Here is a 22,423-nt window from a genome sequence, read left to right as displayed (position 1 = left end):
ACTTACTCACCTGACCACATGTTCACCTTACTTTTTGATGGTTCTTGTATTAACAGACCATGTTACTGTTCACAGAACATCAACAGTTAGCTGCAGCCCAGAGTATTCAGTCACACATCCCAGTTCTAGCAGCAACACAGCAACCGCCTCCACCACCTCCACCACACCAACAGAATGAAGCTGGTCCTCCTCCTGAAATTAATTTCAGTCAGCCACCACCAGGCTACCCTCCTGTTAATTTTCCACCAGGTGAGTGCTCTTCTTTAATTTGTACAGAAATTGTGAATAAAATTGTTGACAACCTTTTCTAATATGCTGTTACCTGGAAATTGTACACTCACAGATGAATCATATCTGGTTATTTGTGTTTGTAATATTGTACAATGTATCATGTACTACAACTAAATTTTCTGATTGAATTTTGAATGTACATTACTATTGCATGAGGCATCATCATATTGCTTATGATAGAGAGTACTGGTAACAGTTACTTTTTGCCCCATATCATTCCATTCACAGATGCTGTGCATATAAATGACAACCTTACCACTTAACTATGTGCTCTGATTCCTCCACTTTTATTGGTGTAGTTGTTTTACGAGTGTTGTTTATAGGAAAGGATGTATGTTGAAATCCTCTTTGCCGACAAATATTTGGAATTTTAAATTCTAATATCGTTCTTGTAGAGGCTCCCATAGGAACTTCTTAAACATCTGCTTAATTTTCATGTGTATTAGATAAAATCTACAGCCATTTGCATTGCTATTCTGTGAACTGCTTAAATTTCTTCAGTCATTCTGACTTGTGAAGGGTATCAGGTGGGTAGGTATTGTTCCAAGATTGAATGCATAACAAAACCTTCCAGTGAACTGTAATCTGGCACCTGCTTTCTGACTGTGAGATTTATCCATTCTTTTCACTCACTCTCTCTCTCTCTCTCTCTCTCTCTCTCTCTCTCTCTGTCTGTCTCACTGGCACAATGGCTAAGGCATTGCACTTACATTCAAGATGAAAGTTCCCAGTGGACATGCAGGTTTGGGTTATCTATATTTTCTGCAGTTTTGATGATATTATGCGAATACATGTTGAATATTTTTTTCACAAATAATTCATGTGTCTTGTATCCTCATACTCCAGAGAAGTTCATTCAAGGTGATAATTTTTTGAAGCACGTTATTGTGAATTCACAGCCTGTACTTTCAGAGAAAGTCAAGTTATGTGTAGCTAGTATACTCAAATCATCTATTAAATGCTATAGGAGTCGACACCAGTGTGTTTGTTCTGCTTTGAGAGTTTGGGCTTTTTCAGATACACACTATCTGTGATTGCATTTTGTTTCTGGCCTTTACAGAGGTCCTTTCATTTTTGTAATGAAATACTTGCTTGTTACTTTTCTCACCTAATAAAAGATTGCTGGTGTGTCATCTTATTACAACACGAATGATTACTTCACCCCACCTGCTGCAGGCTAGAATTGGAAGAAGATTAGTGGTGAACAGTTCCAACCTTCTACGGAGTGAGGGCTTTCAACACTGTTGATAGTAATTCTCCCATCTGATGGGGATATTAAGCTCGGCAGTCTCTCTATTGGGGGGAGGATAAGTGTGGCACCTGCTTTCATTCTTCCCTTCTCTTTTGTAATCATCAACTACACAAAAACGACAATAAATTTTATATGCACTCATTACAGTTACACTTCAGACACAACATTAACACAATAAGAAAAAGTCTTAAGTGAAATAAAAATAACACTGTTAGATATGACTGAGATATTGAGTGGTCAACGGACTCATGAACAAAACTGAAATCTTTGCAAAGGTATCAGATAATGTGTGGATAATTTTCATTTATGTAACAAGTTCCTGCTTTTATGTTTTGTTGACCTGGAGACAAAACCATAAGCTGTTGATGTAAAACTTACATTTACTGGAATTTTCTGGATTTTCACTTAAACTTGACACCTCTCAAGCTATGGCACCCAACATGGTTGCATTTGTTGCCTGTATGTTAGTGCTGGTCCTGCACCTGGCTTTCTCTGCATAGGCCATGCTCGATCTTCCTAATCTTAGCTAGTGCACCATTCATAATTACTTGATCAAGACAGGATATTGAAAACTACATTCCTTTCTTCATTTTAAATTGTTAAGACAAACAAGCTATTTGAATGTTTTCACAGATCTATTGTCAGGTTGGTTTGCTTTGGCCTGTGTGTGTGTGTGTGTGTGTGTGTGTGTGTGTGTGTGTGTTGGAGGTGACTACGTCCACCTTTAATACATAAACTTACCAACAGCATACAATTCAAAGCAACAGAGTGGTTTTCATATAATTGTTGCCTCCAAATCCAGAAGTTTTGAGAGAGGAACTGATAAACCTCAACAAATCCCTTCATTTTGAAGCACATATATGTTGCACACGTAGAAAGCTGTCTGACGTGAACAGCATTGATGTGCAGTTATGCAACTTGGCTGTACACCATACTCAACAATAGAGTGCCTTGTGTCATCCTTGAATTTTAAGTGATGCGCAGCTGCTTGAATAGTCTTTGGTAAACAGTAACCAGCATTGGTGTAATCCTCTGTTATGTGTAGATTGATTGCATTTTCCTTTAAATTGCAAGAGTGATTTTACTCCTATATTTTCCTTCTATAAATCAGTTGAGGAGAGGAATGTCTGTTCTCTCTCCATAAGAATTACTGCCTTTCTTTTGCTATCACTTGACTGTGCACCTATTTTTGTACCTGTAACTGGCCAGAAATTACATGTTGTTGCGTAATTAAGCATGGCATCAAACCTTACAGTTTTTTGATAATTCTCCTTAGATTTGTTGATGGCTTCTTACACTGATGGAAAAGAAATCGCAACACCTAAAAGTAATTAATGTAGAATAATGAAATTTTGGCCATACATTTTCCTTGGTATCATATTTAAGGAATTAACATTGCAAGATCACAGGTTAATGTAAGTGCAAGATAAGACATTGAAAATTTGAAATGCTGGACATTAATAACTGGTGTAAATGCCAGAATGTTGCATGCAAATGTGCATGCATTGTGATGTACAGGTGATGGCTGTCAGTTTGTGGGACGGAGTTATATGCCTGTTACACTTGGTTGGTCAATACAGGGAAGGTTAACACTATTTGTGGATGATGCTGGAGTTATTGTCTAATGATGTTCCATATATGCTCGACTGGAGAGAGATCTGGCGATTGAGCAGGCTAAGGCAACATGTCGACACTGTAGAGCACATTGAGTCACAACATTGGTATGTGGGCGAGCTTATCCCATTGGAGAACACCTCCTGGAATGCTCTTCATGAATGGCAGCACAACACATCAGATCACTAGATTGACATACAGATTTGCAGTCAGAGTGTATGGGATAACCATGAGAGTTCTCCTGCTGTCATATGAAATCACACCCCAAACCATAACTCCAGGTGTAGGTCCAGTGTATCTAATACGCAGACAAGTCGGTTAAAGACCCTCAACTGACCTCCTTCAAACTAACACACAGCTATCACTGTCACCGAGACAGAACCAGTTTTCATCGTAAAACACAACAGATCTGCACCCTACCCTCCATTGAGCTCTCACTGGACACTACTGAAGTTGCAGATGTTGGTAGTTCGGTGGTCAGTGGAATACATGCTACAGGGCATCTGGCTTGGAGCTCTCCTTGAACTAACCAATTTGTAAAAGTTCATCGTGTCACTGTGGTGCCAACTGCTGCTCAAATTGCTGGTGCAGATGCAGTATGATGTGCCAGAGCCAAATGCTGAATACGATGGTCTTGTCTCTCAGTAGTGCCACATGGCTGGCCTGAGCCTGATCTTGGAAACATACATTCTCGTGATACTGCTGCCAGCAGTCATGTACATTGGCTACATTCTTGCCAAGTCTTTCTGCAATATTGCAGAAGGGACACCCAGTTTCTCGTAGCCCTATTACACAACCTTGTTCAAACTCTGTTAGGTGTTGATAATGCCATCTTTGTCATCTTAAAGGCATTCTTGACTAACATCAACTCACACATCCAATCTCAAAAGTAACTATTGTTCATGATTGTTACATCATGTGTTTAAAGCAAACCTGATTTGCAATCCCATAGTGCCACTATTAGTGGCACTCCTATGCAACTGGCACAAAATCGGAATAGACATCATCTTCTAGATGTAGAAACATGCCTACCAACTTTCGTTTATGTTGCACATCTCCTTCTTGGTGCTGTTATTTTTTTCCCCATCAGTGTATATAGCATCTTCTGTGGTCACTTTGCTTTCGTGTAATTTCTGCCTGTCCACAATTTTAAATTTCTTTTTAACTGTGTAAAAATACAGTTAATTTGGTGAGAGAGAGGTATGATTATAACACCATGATCGACAGCTCCTGTCGAAAGTTTTTACTTTCACACAGGCATCCTGCAGGACATGATTTAGGTAGTGCTTTCATTCTTCCACAACATGAACTAGGAATAATGAAAGTTTTCTTCCTGTTATTGGTAATTACCTCTTCTCTCTCGTAGTACGACAATGTTGATGATGATGCGGCAGTTGTCTTCTTGAAGATTATTCCCGTCCATCCAAAAATTTGACGTAATGGTTCACAATGCACATAGTGGGGAACAGGTGTGCTTAAAACTCGTAGAAATAAAATACTTTTCTTCCATGAGCTATCCACTTTTTATTTGTTAGGCATATGTGGAAAAAGATAGGTCCGTAGACCACGGCAAATTAGAACAGAAGAACTATGTTACAAGCATTAAAATAAAATTGTAAACTATAGAATTTTTAATTTTTTTTGCTGACCTTGCAGATTACATTAATGCGGAGTTATTAATATATCTTCGGCACATTTCACTGTTGCCTGTATGAACTAACACTTTTTTTCCCCTATACAGATAGGCCTTATACTTACCTACTCATAACCTATTCTATATATCCTCTTGCTTTCTTACAGCCCTTCCAGTTTCAGTAGATTCACACATTTATCTTGGTTTATGCATATTCAGCTGCAGCAACGGAAAATTCATTTGAGAATGCAAATAAATGCAAGACAGGAAGTGGGGAGGGAGGCAGACAAAACTGAGAAAAATAAAGGTATAATGAAAAAAGAGAGGTAGGGCGTATTAACAGAGATTAAATTCAGGAAGATGTCGGGTGCAAGGATGGGTTGAAGCCAAGTTCCCATCACTGACTTTCAGAGCAACTACTATCGCATGGGAGGATCCAAGTAGTTCTTGTGATGTAGCAGGCATTGGGGGCATGAGTCATCTGGCAGAGCATTTTGGAAACTAGGTACATAATCTCCCTAAGGTAGGGAGCTCTTTTCTGTCAATTCACATGCTCAGCCAGTTTACTGGTGCTCCTGCCCACATAAAATGCTGTGCAGTGGACATAAATTAGTTGATAAACAACTTGTGTGATTTCATGAGTTGCTCTGCATTTGATATGATGGGTCTAGAATAAATTGTACTGGGTAGGTGATGGTGCAGATTTATCAGTGGGGACAGTTAGAGGGTTAGGAAACTAGGGGTAGGTATAATGGTTTGAGAATGTCATATGGTTTGACTAGGATGTTATGGAGCCTAGGCTTGTGATGGGAGCTGACGTTGGGTGATATTAATAGGATATCTGGGAGGGAGGATCTCATTTTAGGGCTTGACTTGAGCATTGGGTGCTTCTGAGATTTTTGTAAGTGAGAACTGACTCAGAAGAAGATACTGCTGGGGAGATGAGATTGTGAATAACATGTGTGGGGTAGTTATGGAAGGTGAAAGTCTGGGAGAGTTTGTTGGTGTAAGTGCTGAAGGATTCACTAATGGAGCAGGTATGTTTATTGTGGATGCCTATGCTATAGGGAAGAGAGCAGTTGATGTGGAGGGGTTGATAGCATTCAGAATGTGGTATTGTTGCTTATTGCTTGGTTTTATATGGACTGAGCTTTGGATGTGGACTTCAGTGAGGTGGAGGTAAATGTAAAGGAAGGTGGCTTTGGTTGTGAGTTAGGTTGTTTGGGGAAGGAGACCAGACAGCGGATTAGGGAACGACAGGGAAGGAAGTCGGCCATGCCCTTTCAAAGGAGCCATCCGGGCATTTGCCTGGAGCGATTTAGGGAAACCACGGAAAATCTAAATCAGGATGGCTGGACGCAGGGTTGAACCGTCGTCCTCCCAAATGCGAGTCCAGTGTCCTACCCACTGCGCCACCTCACTCAGTTGCTTTGGTTTTGGAAAGGTTCCTGGGAAAAGGAGTTAGTTTGTTGCAGAGAATGTAGCAGTTCCTCTCAATTTGCGTCTAGATCACAAAGATGTCACTGATAAATATGTATTGAGTCAGAATCCCCAGCTTCTGTGTCTTGAGGAATGCCTCTGCCATGCAGCCCATGAAAAAATTGACATAGGATGGGCTGTCCTAGTTCCCACAGCAGCCCCCCTGATTTTTGGAGGTCTGGCCCTCAAAAGTGAAGTAGTTATGGGTAAGGATGAAGTTGGCTGGTGTGACCAGACAGGTGGGTCCCTTCGTTCTGGGGTCTCAGTGACCTGCCTTTCCTTCTTAACTTTTCCCCTCTGTTCCTCCAGTTTCTTTGAAAAAGGAATTAATAACTCCATATGCATTGATAATGTCATCACTTTTATTTTTGTGTTTTTTTGTCAGCAGTACAAAACATTTCACCACCTGGAAGTTAGTACTGGCCAGCATTTCTGTTTTATACGTGTTCATTTTCAAGCTGTAAAGTGTGTGGATATGAAAACCATTCACCATCTGTATAACAAATTGCAGTATTTGGGTACTGTAGTAAAAGTGTTGTTAAAAATGTTAGCCACTCACAAATTATAGTTGCATTGGAAATTGCTGCAACAGTTGTGTGTTTATTAAGCATAATCTAAGAGGCCTGTGTGAGATGTTGCGGCTGAGCCTCAGTCACTGCCGTCTATTACATACTGAGTCTAGTGTCTGTTGAATGGCACAGTTTTCTGTAACAGCCCTTCAACACTAGGCAAACTTGAAGAAAGAATTGACTGTCCAGACAAGTGTGTCAGTTTCGGATGACGTATTCTAAAGCTGATTACTAATTTCATTATTTATTTGCACCATCTCAGTGCTGAACATGATACACATTTAGAATTGCTTTTGATGTGAGTGCAACAGCTGTGTTTGCAGCTTATTATAACTTTTTCGCCCCCTGCGGGTTCGGGGGTTAGAATAGGCCCGCGGTATTCCTGCCTGTCGTAAGAGGCGACTAAAAGGAGTCTCACATGTTTCGGCCTTACGTGATGGTCCCCTCTCGGGTTTGACCTCCATATTTCTAAATTATTCCGAAGAGCGAGCCAATTGGGGAAGGGCGCCTTACATGGTGCACTGTATCCGTCGTGCAATTAGACCTTTAGCCGGATTTCTCGTCGTTGCAATGATGTCCCGCTCGTTTTCGATCTCTTGGGCGATTACCACGCTGCACTCTGCAGTGTTTCTTTTAACTGCGACGACGACGTTGGACATTTTGCACCTAAGATCCAGCACGGTAGCCAGTCCGTTGTGGTGGGGCCGCCATGTACCCTCTTGGTTGTAGCCCCCTGACAACACAGGGATCGCTCTACTGATGCCTGCGCCGTTAACTCCCCACGTATGCCAAGGAGTAGATGCCCATCTCCCTGGGGCATCGGGACTCCCGGCAATGGCCATCCTGCCAGGTGGCTATTGCTGCGGCTGGGTGGCGGCCGTGGGGAGGGCCCTTGGTCGGAGTAGGTGGCATCAGGGTGGATGACCCGCAATGAAGCGTGGTACATCATCTCTCGCTGGTGGGCCTCCACCAGCAGTCTCTAAGCGATCGAGGTCTAACCTCAACGGCAGGAAATACGAACCGCGATCATTTCCCTCCCTGGCCACTCCATGGGAGGAACGTATGGCAAAAGAAGTCGGTGGAGAATATTCACCCCGGTTCCTTGTGTGCACGCGAGTCGATGGAGAATCGTTTATGTCAACTAAGCCCCAGTTTTTTGTGGAGCATTTAGAGGACAAGTTCGGGGAGGTGGAGGGCTTGTCAAAGATGCGCTCTGGTTCTGTGCTCATCAAAACGGCATCCTCTGCCCAGTCACGGAGGTTGCTCAATTGTGACAAGTTGGGGGATGTTTCAGTTAGCATCACGCCGCATAAGAGTCTCAACATGGTCCAGGGTATTATATTCCACAGGGATCTTCTTCTGCAGTCCGACGATGAATTACGCGCCCACCTCGAACTACGAGGTGTTCACTTCGTCCGGCGCGTCCATCGGGGTCCGAGGGATAATCAGGTAGCCACCGGTGCCTTCATCTTGGCCTTCGAAGGTGATGTATTACCCGAAAAGGTCAAGGTGATGGTTTACCGTTGTGATGTGAAGCCATATATCCCTCCTCCGATGCGGTGTTTTAAATGCTGGAAGTTCGGGCACATGTCCTCTCGTTGTGCTTCCAGCCTCATGTGTCGGGATTGTGGACGTCCTTCGCATCCCGATACTCCATGTGCCCCGCCTCCTATCTGTGTTAACTGCGGAGAACACCATTCCCCCTGCTCGCCGGACTGTAGGATATTGCAGAAAGAAAGAAAGATAATGGAATATAAGACCCTGGACCGGCTGACCTACCCCGAGGCTAGACGGAAATATGAGAGGCTCCATCCTGTGGCAATGACGTCAACCTACGCCGCTGCTGCAACGACGGTTCTGCCATCATCACGAATCGGCTCTAAGATCAGTCAGCATCCACCAGCCCCCTTGCTTGTGGGGGGCACTTCACACCCTGTTGCTCCTGCTCCATCCTCTCCAGGAGCAACAACCTCCCAACCATCGGGGACATCAGTCCCCCCTTCCCAGCCGGAGAAGCGTAAGACTTCTTCGGCTACTCTCGTACGGAAGGGGTCCCTTGGGGACCTCCCTTCACAAGTTCCGACCAGCGGGACAGCAGACACCGGCAAGTGGCTCAAACAACCACCAGCCCCTGGTCGTAGGGCCTCCCGGTCGTCCTCTGTCCCTGAGACTGACCCTGTGAAGCCCTCTAAGCCCTCCAAGCCTGAACCACCGAAGGCACAACGGGCGAAACAGAAACAGAACCAGAAGAAAGTCCCCAAGAATACCAACATTGCGGTGGCACCTGTCCCACCGCTTACTACAAGCTCCGCCTCGGAGGACGAGGTGGAGATTCTGGCGTCCGCTGAGGACCTCGATCTCGGCGGTCCCTCAGACGCCATGAATAACACTAGCGCGGGTGCTCAATCGGAGGCAGCAGGTGACCCGTCGGCGTAATCTGCCTTCCCAGTCCCGTCACGCCTTTCCCAGCCATGGACACCACCATCCTCCAGTGGAACTGCAGCGGTTTCTTCCACCATCTAGCTGAGCTCCGCCAACTTATCAGCCTTCACCCTTTCCTCTGTATTGCTCTCCAGGAAACTTGGTTTCCAGCACTGCGAACCCCCGCCCTCCGTGGCTATCGGGGTTATTTTAAGAACCGGGCAGCTTATGAAAGGGTGTCTGGCGGCGTCTGCATATATGTCCTTAACTCTCTACACAGCGAGTTTGTACCTCTACAAACAGCTTTAGAGGCTGTCGCTGTTCGGGTGTGGACGCCACAGGCTGTTACCGTCTGCAGTATTTACCTACCACCGGATGGTGCTGTCGCACAGCATGTCCTGGCTGCTCTGATAGCACAACTGCCGCCACCTTTCTTGTTGCTGGGCGATTTCAATGCCCACAACCCTCTATGGGGTGGGACTGTCTCCGATGACCGCGGTCGTGCCGTGGAGCATTTGTTGGCTCAGCTCGACCTTAGCCTCCTGAACACCGGTGCTCCCACACATTTCAGTGTGGCCCACGGCTCGTTCTCGGCCATCGATCTCTCTCTTTGCAGCCCCGGCCTTGTCCCATCTCTCCACTGGAGAGTGCATCCTGACCTGTGTGGTAGTGACCATTTTCCCATCTATTTGTCACTGCCCCAGTGTCATTCTTCTGGGCGCCTGCCCCGCTGGGCTCTCCACAGGGCTGACTGGCCGAGTTTCACTTCCGCGGCAACCGTTGAGTCTCCCCCGCAGGGTGACATTGACGATGTGGTCCGTGACTTAACCACGTCCATCATTTCGGCGGCCGAGGCTGCCATCCCCCGCTCTTCTGGACTCCCTCGGAGGAAGGCTGTACCCTGGTGGTCGCCGGAGATTGCTGAAGCTATTCGCGACCGTCGGCGGGCCCTCCAGCGTCATCGGCGGCACCCGTCTCTCGAGACCCTCATCGCCTTTAAGAGGCTCCGTGCCTTCGCCCGTCGTCTTATTGCACGGCGTAAGCAGGAGTGCTGGGAGCGGTATGTTTCATCCTTGGGCTCTCGTGTCTCCCCCTCGCTCGTGTGGTCCCGGATACGGCGGATTTATGGACACCAGACCCCTATGGGTGTCGCTGGGATCTCCTTGGACGGCGCTGTCTGCACGGACTCTGCCGCCATTGCTGAACACCTTGCTGCGCACTTTGCTCAGAGCTCTGCGACTGCAACTTATCCCCCCGCCTTTCGCTCTCTAAAGGAGCGAGCCGAGCGGACGCCGTTATCGTTCCACACGCGTCGTTCTGAGAAATACAATGCTCCCTTCAGCGAGCGGGAATTCCTTGCTGCCCTCGCCGACTGCCCTGATACGGCACCAGGACCAGACGGTATACACGCGCAGATGCTGAAGCATCTTTCCAGGGACTGCCAGCGACACGTCCTCACCATCTTTAACCGCATTTGGAGCGAGGGCGTGTTCCCGTCGCAATGGCGTGAGGGTCTTATTGTCCCCATCTTGAAGCCCGATGCGGACCCACTGGCGGTGGACAGCTATCGTCCCATTACCCTCACCAACGTTTTGTGCAAATTGCTCGAACGTATGGTGGGGCGGCGTTTGTGTTGGGTCCTCGAATCGCGCGGTCTCCTCGCTCCATCCCAGGGTGGCTTCCGTCGGGGCCGGTCTGCAGCGGACAATTTGGTGCGGCTGGAATCTGCTATCCGTACGGCCTTTGCCCGACGTCAGCATCTCGTTGCCGTATTCTTCGATCTGCGGAAGGCGTATGACACCACATGGAGGCATCACATCCTTGCTACGTTGCATGAGTGGGGTCTTCGTGGTCGACTCCCGGCTTTTCTTCAGACCTTTCTATTGCACCGCTCTTTCCGGGTACAAGTCGGTGCCGCCTCTAGTTCATCCTATACACAGGAGAATGGGGTCCCGCAGGGCTCGGTGTTGAGCGTCTCGTTATTTCTAGTGGCCATTAATGGTCTGGCTGCAGCCGTGGGGTCGTCGGTGTCTCCTTCTTTGTATGCCGACGACTTCTGCATCTCATTTAGCTCCACGACTACGGGGGTCGCCGAACGCAGGCTGCAAGTAGCCGTACGCAAGGCAGAATCGTGGGCTCTGACTCACGGTTTTCAGTTCTCTGCAGCCAAGACTCGAGTTATGCACTTCTGCAGGCGTCGGACGGTCCACCCTCATCCTGAACTTTCCCTTGACGGCCACCTGCTTGAAGTGGTGGACACTTGCCGCTTCTTAGGACTCGTGTTTGATGCCCGGCTCACATGGGTTCCTCATATTACTCAGCTGAAGCAAAAGTGCTGGCGGCATCTCAACGCCCTCCGCTGCCTCAGCCACACATCTTGGGGTGCGGATCGCTGCACGCTGTTGCGACTGTACAAAGCCCTTGTGCAGTCCAGGCTTGATTATGGGAGCCTGGCCTATGGGTCTGCATCACCCTCAGTGTTGAAGTTGTTAGACCCCATACATCACTGTGGGGTTCGGCTTGCAACTGGCGCATTTCGTACGAGCCCCGTGGATAGTCTACTGGTGGAGGCCGGGGTTCCCCCGCTGCGGATTCGCCGCCATCGACTGCTCGCCGACTATGCTGTCCACGTTCATTGCTCGCCGGGCCATCCCCATCGTCGCCTGCTTTTCCCTGTCTCGGTCCTCCACCTGCCCGAACGGCGACCTCGGTCTGGGCTTTCCATAGCTGTCCGTGTCCAGTCCCTGCTGTCCGAACTGGGATCATTCCCTCTTCTGCCTCCCTTCCGGGTCCGTGCACCTACGCCTCCCTGGTGCTTGTCCCGTCCGTCCGTCCGTCTGGACTTGGCACAGGGACCCAAGGACTCGGTTCCGCCTGTGGCCCTCCGTCGCCGTTTTCTTGCGCTCCTCGCCTCATTTTCGGACTGTGAGCCTGTCTACACCGATGGTTCCCTGGTTGATGGTCGCACTGCCTACGCTTTTGCTCATGCCGCCCACGTTGAACAGCGCTCCTTGCCGGCTGGCTGCAGTATTTTTACTGCAGAGCTGGTGGCCATATTGCGCGCTCTTGAGCATATGCGTTCCTGCTCAGGTACGTCCCTTGTCATCTGCAGTGACTCCCTGAGCAGCCTCCAGGCCATCGACCGCTGCTATCCCTCATGTCCTCTGGTGTCCTCTATTCGGGAGTCTGTTTCCACCATTACCCGCTCTGGACGTTCGGTGGTCTTTGTTTGGACGCCGGGTCACGTTGGCATCCCAGGGAACGAACGTGTCGACAGGTTGGCCAAAGGGGCGATCGACGCCCCAGTTTTGGAGATCGGCCTTACGGCTCGCGACCAGCAGCTGGTGTTGCGCCGTAAGGTGCTTGGGATGTGGGCTGCTGAGTGGCGTGGCATGACAGCCCCGAATAATCTGCGGGCTGTCAAGGAGACGACCGATGTGTGGCGTTCCTCCCTGCGGGCTTCTCGCAGGGACTCGGTGGTCCTGTGTCGGCTGCGCATCGGCCATACATACCTGACGCACGGCCATCTGTTGCGTCAGGAGGATCCCCCTCTGTGTCGGTGTGGGTCCCGGCTGACGGTCGGCCACATTTTGCTGGAGTGTCCTCGACTGCGCACACTCCGGCAATCTTTTAATCTCCCGGGCACTTTGGCTTTGGTTTTATCTGACGATGCCTCCATGGCTGACAATGTTTTACATTTTATCCGTGGTAGTCCTTTTTATGGTTCGATTTAGGGAGGTCCTGCACCTTCCCATTCTGTGTCTTTTGTCCTCGCGTCTCTTTACATTTGTTGCTGTTTTGGTGTATAGTCTGCTGGTTGACTCTTTCCCTTTTTTTTGTCTCGCGGTCAGTCAACCAGTTTCCAGCCATCTTCTTTTCTTCTGTATGTTAGTGTCTGGTGTTTGTCTGTCCTCTTCTTGTCTGTAGTGTTCGTTGTTGCATTTGTGTTCTTGTAGTGCCTGGGGGGAGTCTCCTTCCCTCTAGGGTTTTACCTGCTTCGTGACCCTGTCTCGCCTGTTTTTGGAATGGGGGACTGATGACCTTAGCTGTTTAGTCCCCCTTAAACATCCCAACAACCAACCATAACTTTTTCTTTGATTCCAAGTGTTAAGGACAGTTTCCATTGTCACTTTCAGCACCATTTAATGTATGTTGTGAAACTTCTGAATTAGATTTTTGCATTATATAATAATTGTGGCTCAACAGCAGGGTGCATCTTTCAATTGAATGGCAATGTTCACAATAAAGAGACCGCTTGTAATCTTCTTGTCCCCAAGCTATTTAACTTCAAAATGATAACAGCTCTTCATGGAAAACTTTGTGCATCCAGCATGTGAAATATTATTTTCTTTCTTGTAAGTGCTAATACTTTTCAGTGAGGCTCAGAAGTTCCTCATTTCAATCTCACTTTTTATTGTGATGTAATACACATTTAGTGAGTATCAGAAGCTCTTAGTAGTCTACATTGATGGATCCCAACAGGGAGATTTTCTTGGCTGCTCAGTCGTGTTCCCCGACCGTGTCATCAGGATTCGCCTTCCCCAGGAATACACTGTTTTTTCCTCAGAACTTCACACGATCCTGAAGGCATTGGAGCAGATACGGTTTACTCGGGGCCAACACTTCCTAATTTGCTCTGACTCACTGAGCGCATTACAGTCACTGCAGAACCTGTACCCAGCGGAGAAGTTGGAACAGCTGATTTACGATCAACTGTACATCCTCCAACGACAGGGCAAGCAAGTGTCCTTTTGCTGGGTGCCAGGGCATGTGTGCATACGGGGAAATGAACAAGCTGACAGAGCTGCCAAGGACGCCTGCAGGTTACCGGAGGTGACACAGTGTTCTATTCCTTTGCAAGGTGTCGTTTCTGTGCTGCGGCGGAAGTATATGCAATTGTGGGAGGAGGAATGGCTGGCGGTGAGGGAAAATAAGCTGCGGTTGGTGAAACCCACCATCCAGCCGTGGTGTTCCTCCTGCCGGTCACCTAGGCGTGACGAAGTGACCCTTACACGTCTTCGCATAGGGCACTGTCCTCTTACGCATGCCTTCTTACTACGGCGAGAGGAACCCGCTCTGTGTGATGCCTGTGGCGTACGAATCACTGTACGCCACATTTTAGTTGAGTGTGATTTATATCGTTTTGTCAGGGCGGAAGTTAATATTAGTGGGGATCTGCCCTCGATTTTAGCCGATGACGAGGCAAGTGTCAAGAAAGTTTTAAGGTACTGTGATGTTTCTGGGCTTCAGCCAAAAATTTTAGGTTGGAATTTTTAGTGTGTTGCCGAGTGGCTTACCACTCCTTTTTATTCTTGTAATAGGCCAGTTCCAAACATGTGCTATGTGTTTCATTTTAACCCCTTCCCCTCCGTTCTCTTGCAGTTCTCCTCATTATGTGCTGCTTTCCTCTTTGCTACTGTTGACGTGCAAACTGCCTCTGTAGACTTTCACCTATAATTTTAATCCTATTTTTGCACTTGCTGCATTTTAGTGACACTCGTCCGTTGTTGTTTCCGTTCGGGCGCTAAAGACTACACTGTTGAGCGCCCATAACACCATATCCATCCATCCATCCAGAAGCTCTTAATTTCAATCTCACTTTTTACTTTGATGTAACAACACCCATTCACATAATCTGCACCATTAACTTTACCTGTAAATAATACAAGAGCTACACCATGGTATTTACTACATGTGTCCCATCAGCACTGCACAGTGCATATTGTTTTCGACAAGGATTAACTACCGTATTTACTCGAATGTAAGCCGCACTCGAATCTAAGCCGCACCTGAAAAATGAGACTCGAAATAAAGGAAAAAAAAATTTCCCGAATCTAAGCCACACCTGAAATTTGAGACTCAAAATTCAAGGGGAGAGAAAAGTTTTAGGCCGCACCTCCAAATCGAAACAAAGTTGGTCCATTGTAATATGAGACACAATTTAGGTCGAATGAAAGACGATACAGCTACAGTAGTTTGGTTCGAGTCGTAAGCTTAGCAGTTAAGCTTTACCAGGTAGCCATTGCTATGCGTCAGGCGCTCCGTCCGTATTTATACGGGTACCCTTCCTTTTTCACGTGCTTCGTCTGGTTTGAATCGATTGTTTATTTTGCTTTGATCTGATAAGTGCCGTTTTCTTTGTTATAGGTGTTTGTCACTGTAAGCTGAAAATGCATTACTGTACTGTGTCATGCATTGTTTGTCGCATTTTGATAGTGCGTGTTTATGGCCTGTCGCCGCTCGCGGCATGACTTGCTTTTGTGCGCGCTACCGCCGCTTTAAAAAAAAAAAAAAAAGAGGAATCGTCTCATTAGCGAAACAATGGCAAGAGACTGCTATTTGTTGTTACTTACACTGCTGCTTTCTTTGATAATGATCAACAAGAACCAAATGCGTATGATAGAACATGCGTATGATAGAACATGTTCTGAACGAGAGTTTTGCGAAAATTTTCCACCGTTTGAAAATCTTTGCGGCCGCTTCTTTAGTACATCAAATTCTGCACAGAATTTAGTCATCTTACATTTAAAATCTAGTCAGTTGCCGTGCTTCATTTCTGACTGTATCACTATTAGGCATAAGAATAATACGAATATAAACATGACACAATACGTATATTCTTCCGCGTTTGCTGTTCTCTCACTCTAGTTTTGTAGTTTATTACGCAGACAGGATTTAAATGAGATAGCAGCAAACACGAAAGAATACATGGCAAAATGTTTATATTCGTATTATTCTTATGGTGAAGAGAATACTGCATGTGATTCACATTTCATCAGGTTCCTATTAGCAACCATCTCTTCTCACAGGTAGGAAAAAACTCGGAACGTAGAGGTGTCCATATTGACAAACATCTCTAACAGTCTTGCCAGTCGGATTTTCGTAGTACATTGAAATTCTGCTACATTCGAAGATGAACAATACGGAATTTGTATTTACTTCGTTGGATAATGTATGAAAATGCAGTGGTCGAAACTCAGGGCGGAGAAAAAAAAAAGCTCGTCTTCTACCTTTTTTTAAAATTTATTTACTGATGCAGAGGTTTTGGCGCCAGTATTTATCTTTGTGCCCACAAAGCATGCTTGTGTAGAGCTACATATATTCGACGGCAGAAGTTAGTTGTTGCGGCACCTACCAACATTTTTCAGAACTTCCGCTTGCTTTGCACTCGATTCTAAGCCGCAGGCGGTTTTTTGGATCACAAAAACCGGAAAAAAAAGTGCGGCTTAGATTCGAGTAAATACGGTACTGCATTATACAACACATGGAGAAGCATGCAAAGTGTGAGTTTATGAAATTCAAAGCAATAAAAAGTTAAACTTCAAACACAACAAAGATAAGTGAAAGACAGCAACAGCACCATTGAAGAATTTCCAATAACACTCAATATAATGTCTCCAAACAGTAACTATTTTTCCTTGTGAAAGGAGAGAAGAAATGTCTGGTAAACTTTGGTAAGGTCATAAAAGAAAGCCACTCGTGATCTAAGGAAGGGAACTGAAATGAAATAAAATATGTATTAACAGTGGAATGTTGTAGACAAGATTATAAAAACCTGAGATTAGAATGAAGATATGGCAGTGGGGAGCCATAGTTAAAAGCAAAGTATTGTGAAAGTACAGAAAGCATATACAGTGGATAATAGAAGCGGCAATAGGTAAAATAGTACGAAGTGTGACTTAAAATGTAAGAGAATAACATAACGTGAAAACACATGATGGGATTTATTTATTTTGTGTGCTCAGGACATGAAATTATTACATTACTGGTAGAGTTTTAATAACATACAGTGGTTAATTACATATAAAGCATTCATTTTAAAAAATTCAATAAAGACAGCAAGTAACAACAATAAAAATACAAGGATTTATTTGCTCAACAAGAATTCATGAAATGATAGCAAGATAGTTCTCTTCTTGTCCTGTGGAGAACCCAATATTCAGTGGTTTTGGCTGCTGCTTTATTAGCTGCAGCAAGATCACCAGTAGCACAGGTATCCTGTCAGTTCCTGCAGATTAGCAGATGTTGTTGGTCCTGTAGATTGCCACACAGGCTGAAGCTCTATTTCCTGATGATGATTTTGCATCATGACACCCCAGTTCTCTGTCTGCTCAGTGCCTTCCATGTCCCATAATGCAAGTGTGAGCCTCGGGCTGGTTCCTGTTTAACATTAATTTGGTGCAACTCAGGCAGAGAGTATTTCTTGGTGAGTTCTAGGAGATGAAAGAGTTGCTGTAGTTGTCTGGATAAAGCTCCTTCTTGATCTTGAGTCTCGGTTGTTGAGGCTCATATCCAAACAAGGGATGTCTGGGATCAGTTTCCCGTCTCTTCTTTTCCAGTTCTGCAGCTGCTTTACTGTGAATGCTTGGTGTTGCTATGCCCTTTAATAACATGATGGGAGAAAAGGAGTATGATGAAAGAAAAATTATTAAAATAGAGATAAAACTACTGGAAAGGCAGAACTATGATACTATGACAGGCAGGTGACTTGTGCAATGAAGCTGACAATACTGACCCTTTGTTCTGCAGAGTGATATTATGTGATACCATTATATTCTTTGTGTAGTCCATTCAGCTTACTAAGATCTATTCGGTTGCCGATGACATGTAGATAATTTAAAACCTGGTATCTTTTGTAAAACACCTTTATTTTGGATTGTTATTAAAGATTCATAAGTGCTACATATCCTCTAGATGCACAGTCTGTTCTTCCAGCATAAGATAGATATTTCATAATCAGGGTTGAGAGGAACCAGTGTGGCTCTTTCACTATCCTAATTGCTAATAATGTCATAGATCTGCCAGGCAGGAATGTTCTCAAGTGCAAAGAAAATTACTTAGTATGCTGGATCAGAGTTTTCTAAATGTGCTTATAAGCTCAGAGACTTTAACAATATAGCTAAGTTTTATGCAGTATTTTCTTCATTAAAATTTACTTTTGAAACATTTAATCTGTTTTCAGGAGTGGAATTACCAGATCTCAGTAAGCCGCCTCCAGGATTTCCTTTACCTGCGGTGACCACGCCTGTTCCTGAAGTCTTGTTGGATGAGTTAATGCCAAGTGTTCCGTATTTTGAATTGCCTGCTGGACTCATGGTACCTCTAATCAAGGTGAAGTACCATTTAAACGAACAATTGAAACTCCAGATTGGAATATCAGCAATGTTAGGAAATGGGTAGGTTGCCTCTCACCATAAAGCTGACTCATTGAACTGCAGACAGGCCACCAAAAAGAACGTTACACGTTTTAGCTTTCGGCCAAAGCCTTCTTCAGGAAAGAAAACACACACACATTCACAAAAGCAGGTGCACCTCATGCGCATAACTTTTACCACTGACGGCTCAAACCAGAGCTGCTGCTGGTAGTGGTCATATTTGCATGAGGTATGCTTGCTTCTGCGAACATATTTGTATTTTCTTTGGTGAAGAAGGATATTATGTGTAACAGTCTTCGTTGTGCCTGTCTGCAACTCAACGGGTCATCTTTACAGTGAATGTCAGTCTATTCTGTTCCTAATACTGTTGAAATACCATTTATATGATTTTGGTTTTATGCATTGTTGAATGTTTTTATTTTGTAAGTTTCTATATGCAGTATGTAACATCAAACTTGGTGTTGTGGTGTTTGAAATAAGATACATGATGCCAACTTTGGTTATTTGGCATTTACAGAAAACTGAAAATGTCTAACATATAACTGAATCAGCTTTGTTTTACAGCAGAGTCTCTTTATGTGCAACCAGCATAAACACCAGTTAATAACTACCTATGACTTACTAGTAGCCAAAGCAAAACAGTTTCATGTAACAGACTCCTGATTCTGTGGGATGTTTCCTTATATTGCAAGGATGCCTTTAAACAAATAAGAATTTCTAAAGTAAACTAGAAGAAATCTTTGTTTTATCCTATCTGACCAAGCATACAGTGGATAAATTGGGAGGTGAAAGAGTGATGAGTGAAAAGTGTAATTGGCACACTTTGTCACGTTTCAACACCTACCTGTGGAAGTACCTGCAGTCGGTAGCTGTGCACACACTCTTATTCACTACCTGAAAACGTATGTGACAGGATTCTGTGTCCAACTAAATGAAAAGTCAAACAGTTGCTTTATAGTTTCACATGGAAAATTCTTCCTATTTTTATTTATGTCGCTGATTTCCTATAAACAATGACCAGTTGTCACACTGTTTAAATGTTTCTAACAGGTAAGGAAAACAGACTTTTACTAATCACACAAAAGAACATAAAATGTTATGTTCTCTGCTACTCATTACACTAATGGCTTTAACAAATACTTACTAATAGAAACAATATCTGTTCATTAACAACCAATCTAAGCATTTCCGAAGTATATTACCAGTACAAAAGATATTAGTAATTTTCCCACCCCATACAGTGGCCATAAAATGTGCATGTACTTAGTGTTTTACTTGCATTCTAACAGATACTGCTCACAACCTGCAAATGAATTCACATGGTATTGGTTATGCAACATTATACTGCAATGTAATGATTGTTGAAACTGATGTAAACATACACAAATACTTTTCTGTAACAGAAATGCGGTGCCAAAGGAATAACAAACGTAATCCAATGATATGATCAATTCAGTGCTAAAACTGGGAAAGCAAAACTCAGACTCAACTCATATTGACCGAAATGAAGTCAAAGCTAAGACTGAATATAGAGTAATTTAGACTCAAAGCAGACTGAGTCAAATGGTGTGATCTATGGCCCTGTAAAGGTTCGCACTGGAATATTAAGTAATTTTGGTTATCCATTTACAGTTTGAAAATCACACAGGTTAAAAAATTCATTCCTAACAGGCAGTTGAAACTGTGCTCAAGTTTTATGTAAGAAATATTGGCTATGAGCAGTAGCTATTAAAATTTACAGAACCAAACTATGTATACACACCAGGTTTCACTGGATTACCAGTATGGCATCCATATTGAATGTTGAAATTTAGTTATTGAAAATTACATACTTCTTAATTAGTGAAGGTAGTCACATAATATGGGTGTCATTGAATGCAGAAACTTCAGATTAACAAAGGTATATTAATAAGTCGTGGAATGTTACAGTAATTTGGTCGAATCTCTTCTGGAAGTTTTGGCTGGTTGAATATTTAATTAACAATATCAGATAAACTAATTAAGTCTGGGCAGATTAATTACATTTCTAAAATTAGGGAAATTACACTTTGTAAGGAATGGAGTATTTCCTTTAGATTAATGTAATAGCTCACAGCGTTTTTGTTGATAGGTGGAGGTAAAAATTTTTATAATTATGGTAACTTTTGAACTACTGCATTTTTTTTTTAAATGAAAGAGGACAGCAATCAGTCGCCCTTTTCTTGCAGGATTTATTCAGTAGATCTATATTTTGGCTAGCGCCTAGCCATTGTCAGTGCACTATTTCATAGTAGCAATGCATACTCTAGTAGGTCAGCCCCCTGTTGTTCAGGCGTCTGTCACAGTTCTTTCAAACACTCGAACAACATACTAGAACATGCATTGATACTATGAAATGGTGCATTGATAATGGGTAGGCACTAACTGAAATCTAGATTTGCGGAATAAAACCTGCAAGAAAAGGATGACTGATTGCTGCACTCTATCATTTGAAAGTCATATCACAATCATTGAGTGCACCCACGTTCCTAATGGAAGGTAACCTACTGCATTTTTAGTTAAACTAATTATTACAATACAATCAGAACAGTAAATAGCACAATCTGAATAATAGGGTTTTTAAGGGGATTTCCGTTCATGCAAAACTGACATTTTATACAACACGTACTCACTATTGTCAGATTACCATGGATATTTGAATAAGAATATTAGGGAAAAAACTTATAAATTAGGGGTGTAGATAAAGTAGTAGAATGGTCTGGACCAGTCCTGCTTTGTTGCAACTTGCATTCTAAATAAACTGCAAGTCATGTTCAGAAAGTAAATATATTGTGATCATGATGGGTTGCAGTTTTTTATTTTTTTAGTGTTTGCAAGACTGAGTGGCCGAGGGGGATCCCCCTAAGCAGAGCTATCACTGCTGGAACATGATAATATGCAAACTCACATTATAGTGTCCAGTTGTGTGAAACATGTTGTTAAGAAATCCCACCAAGTGCAAGCCACTTGTTGTGATCCACTCCCTACTCATAAAAGGAATAACAAATATCAGAATTTTTTTGCAAATCAAAATGGTGTATAACAAAGGTGTTATGAGCAGAACCAGTGTGTTTAAGTGATTTGTGAAGTTTACTGAAGGCAGAACAAACATTCATGACAAAAAGAGGAGTGGAAGACCTACCATTCTGACTGATGAGTTGGTGCAAAAAATCAAGGAAACTGTTTGTGAAGACCACTGATCGATAGTGGATGAAATTTCTGTGATGTTTCCACAACTATCCTGAACTCTTTTAAAGGAGACATTTACAGAAACGTGGGAGAACAGAAACTGTGCGCAAGATGAGTCGCAAAACAGCTGACAGAACAGCACAAGACAAATCAGATCAACATCACCAGCAATTTTCTTGGGCAACTTGAATTGGAATGTGAGAATTTTCTGGGCTCTGTTGTGACAAGATGAAACAAAGGTGGCTCATTACACACCTGAGGCAAAAAGACAGTCATCACGGTGGTGTCACACCAATTCCCCAAGTGCCAAAAAAATTCAAAACCACAATTTTGGACAAAAAAATCATAGCCTCAATGTTTTGGGACCAAAAAGGCGTCACTTTGTTTGAATTTCTACCTCAGGGGTACACCATTAATGCAGAATGACATTATGAGATGCTAAAAAAACTCAAAATGAGCATTCAAAACAAAAGGAGGGGAATATTGATGAGAGGAGGGTGCTTGTTGCACAACAATGCCCATCCTCACATGACGTTAGCCATCAAGGCAATCTTGGAATCATTTGGTTGGGATGTTTTGAACCACCCTCTGTATTGCCCTGACTTGGCATCTTCAGATCATCATCTTTTCATGTCACTGAAGGAACACGCCAGTGGAATTAAGTTTTCATCTGACAAGCAGGTGCGAAAACAGGTGCTGGTGTATCAACAATTTTCAAATACACTTTTTTTAAGAAAAAATATAAAAACCTAGTATACTTATTTTCTATAAATGCCTCATATTTTAACAAATTATAATCTGA

The 22,423-nt window shown here is 44.0% G+C and overlaps 1 protein-coding gene across 5 annotated transcripts in view; it reads left to right on the top strand.

Annotated features, from left to right (window-relative positions):
• Window positions 1–22,423, top strand: part of LOC126259741 (calcium homeostasis endoplasmic reticulum protein) — a 335,568-nt gene that overhangs the window by 192,191 nt on the left and 120,954 nt on the right. For 4 of the 5 annotated variants that reach the window (XM_049956747.1, XM_049956740.1, XM_049956731.1 and 1 more), the window contains 2 exons: window positions 76–249; window positions 18,222–18,370. In XM_049956747.1, the coding sequence (XP_049812704.1) occupies window positions 76–249; window positions 18,222–18,370 (323 nt within the window). The remainder of the gene's footprint in view (window positions 1–75; window positions 250–18,221; window positions 18,371–22,423) is intronic. The other variant, XM_049956756.1, reaches the window with a different exon arrangement.

The sequence above is a fragment of the Schistocerca nitens genome, chromosome 1 (genome assembly GCF_023898315.1).
Source record: "Schistocerca nitens isolate TAMUIC-IGC-003100 chromosome 1, iqSchNite1.1, whole genome shotgun sequence".
NCBI lineage: Eukaryota > Metazoa > Arthropoda > Insecta > Orthoptera > Acrididae > Schistocerca > Schistocerca nitens.
The sequence above is the reverse complement of the archived record's forward strand: the minus strand, read 5'-3'. Positions and strand labels throughout refer to the sequence as shown.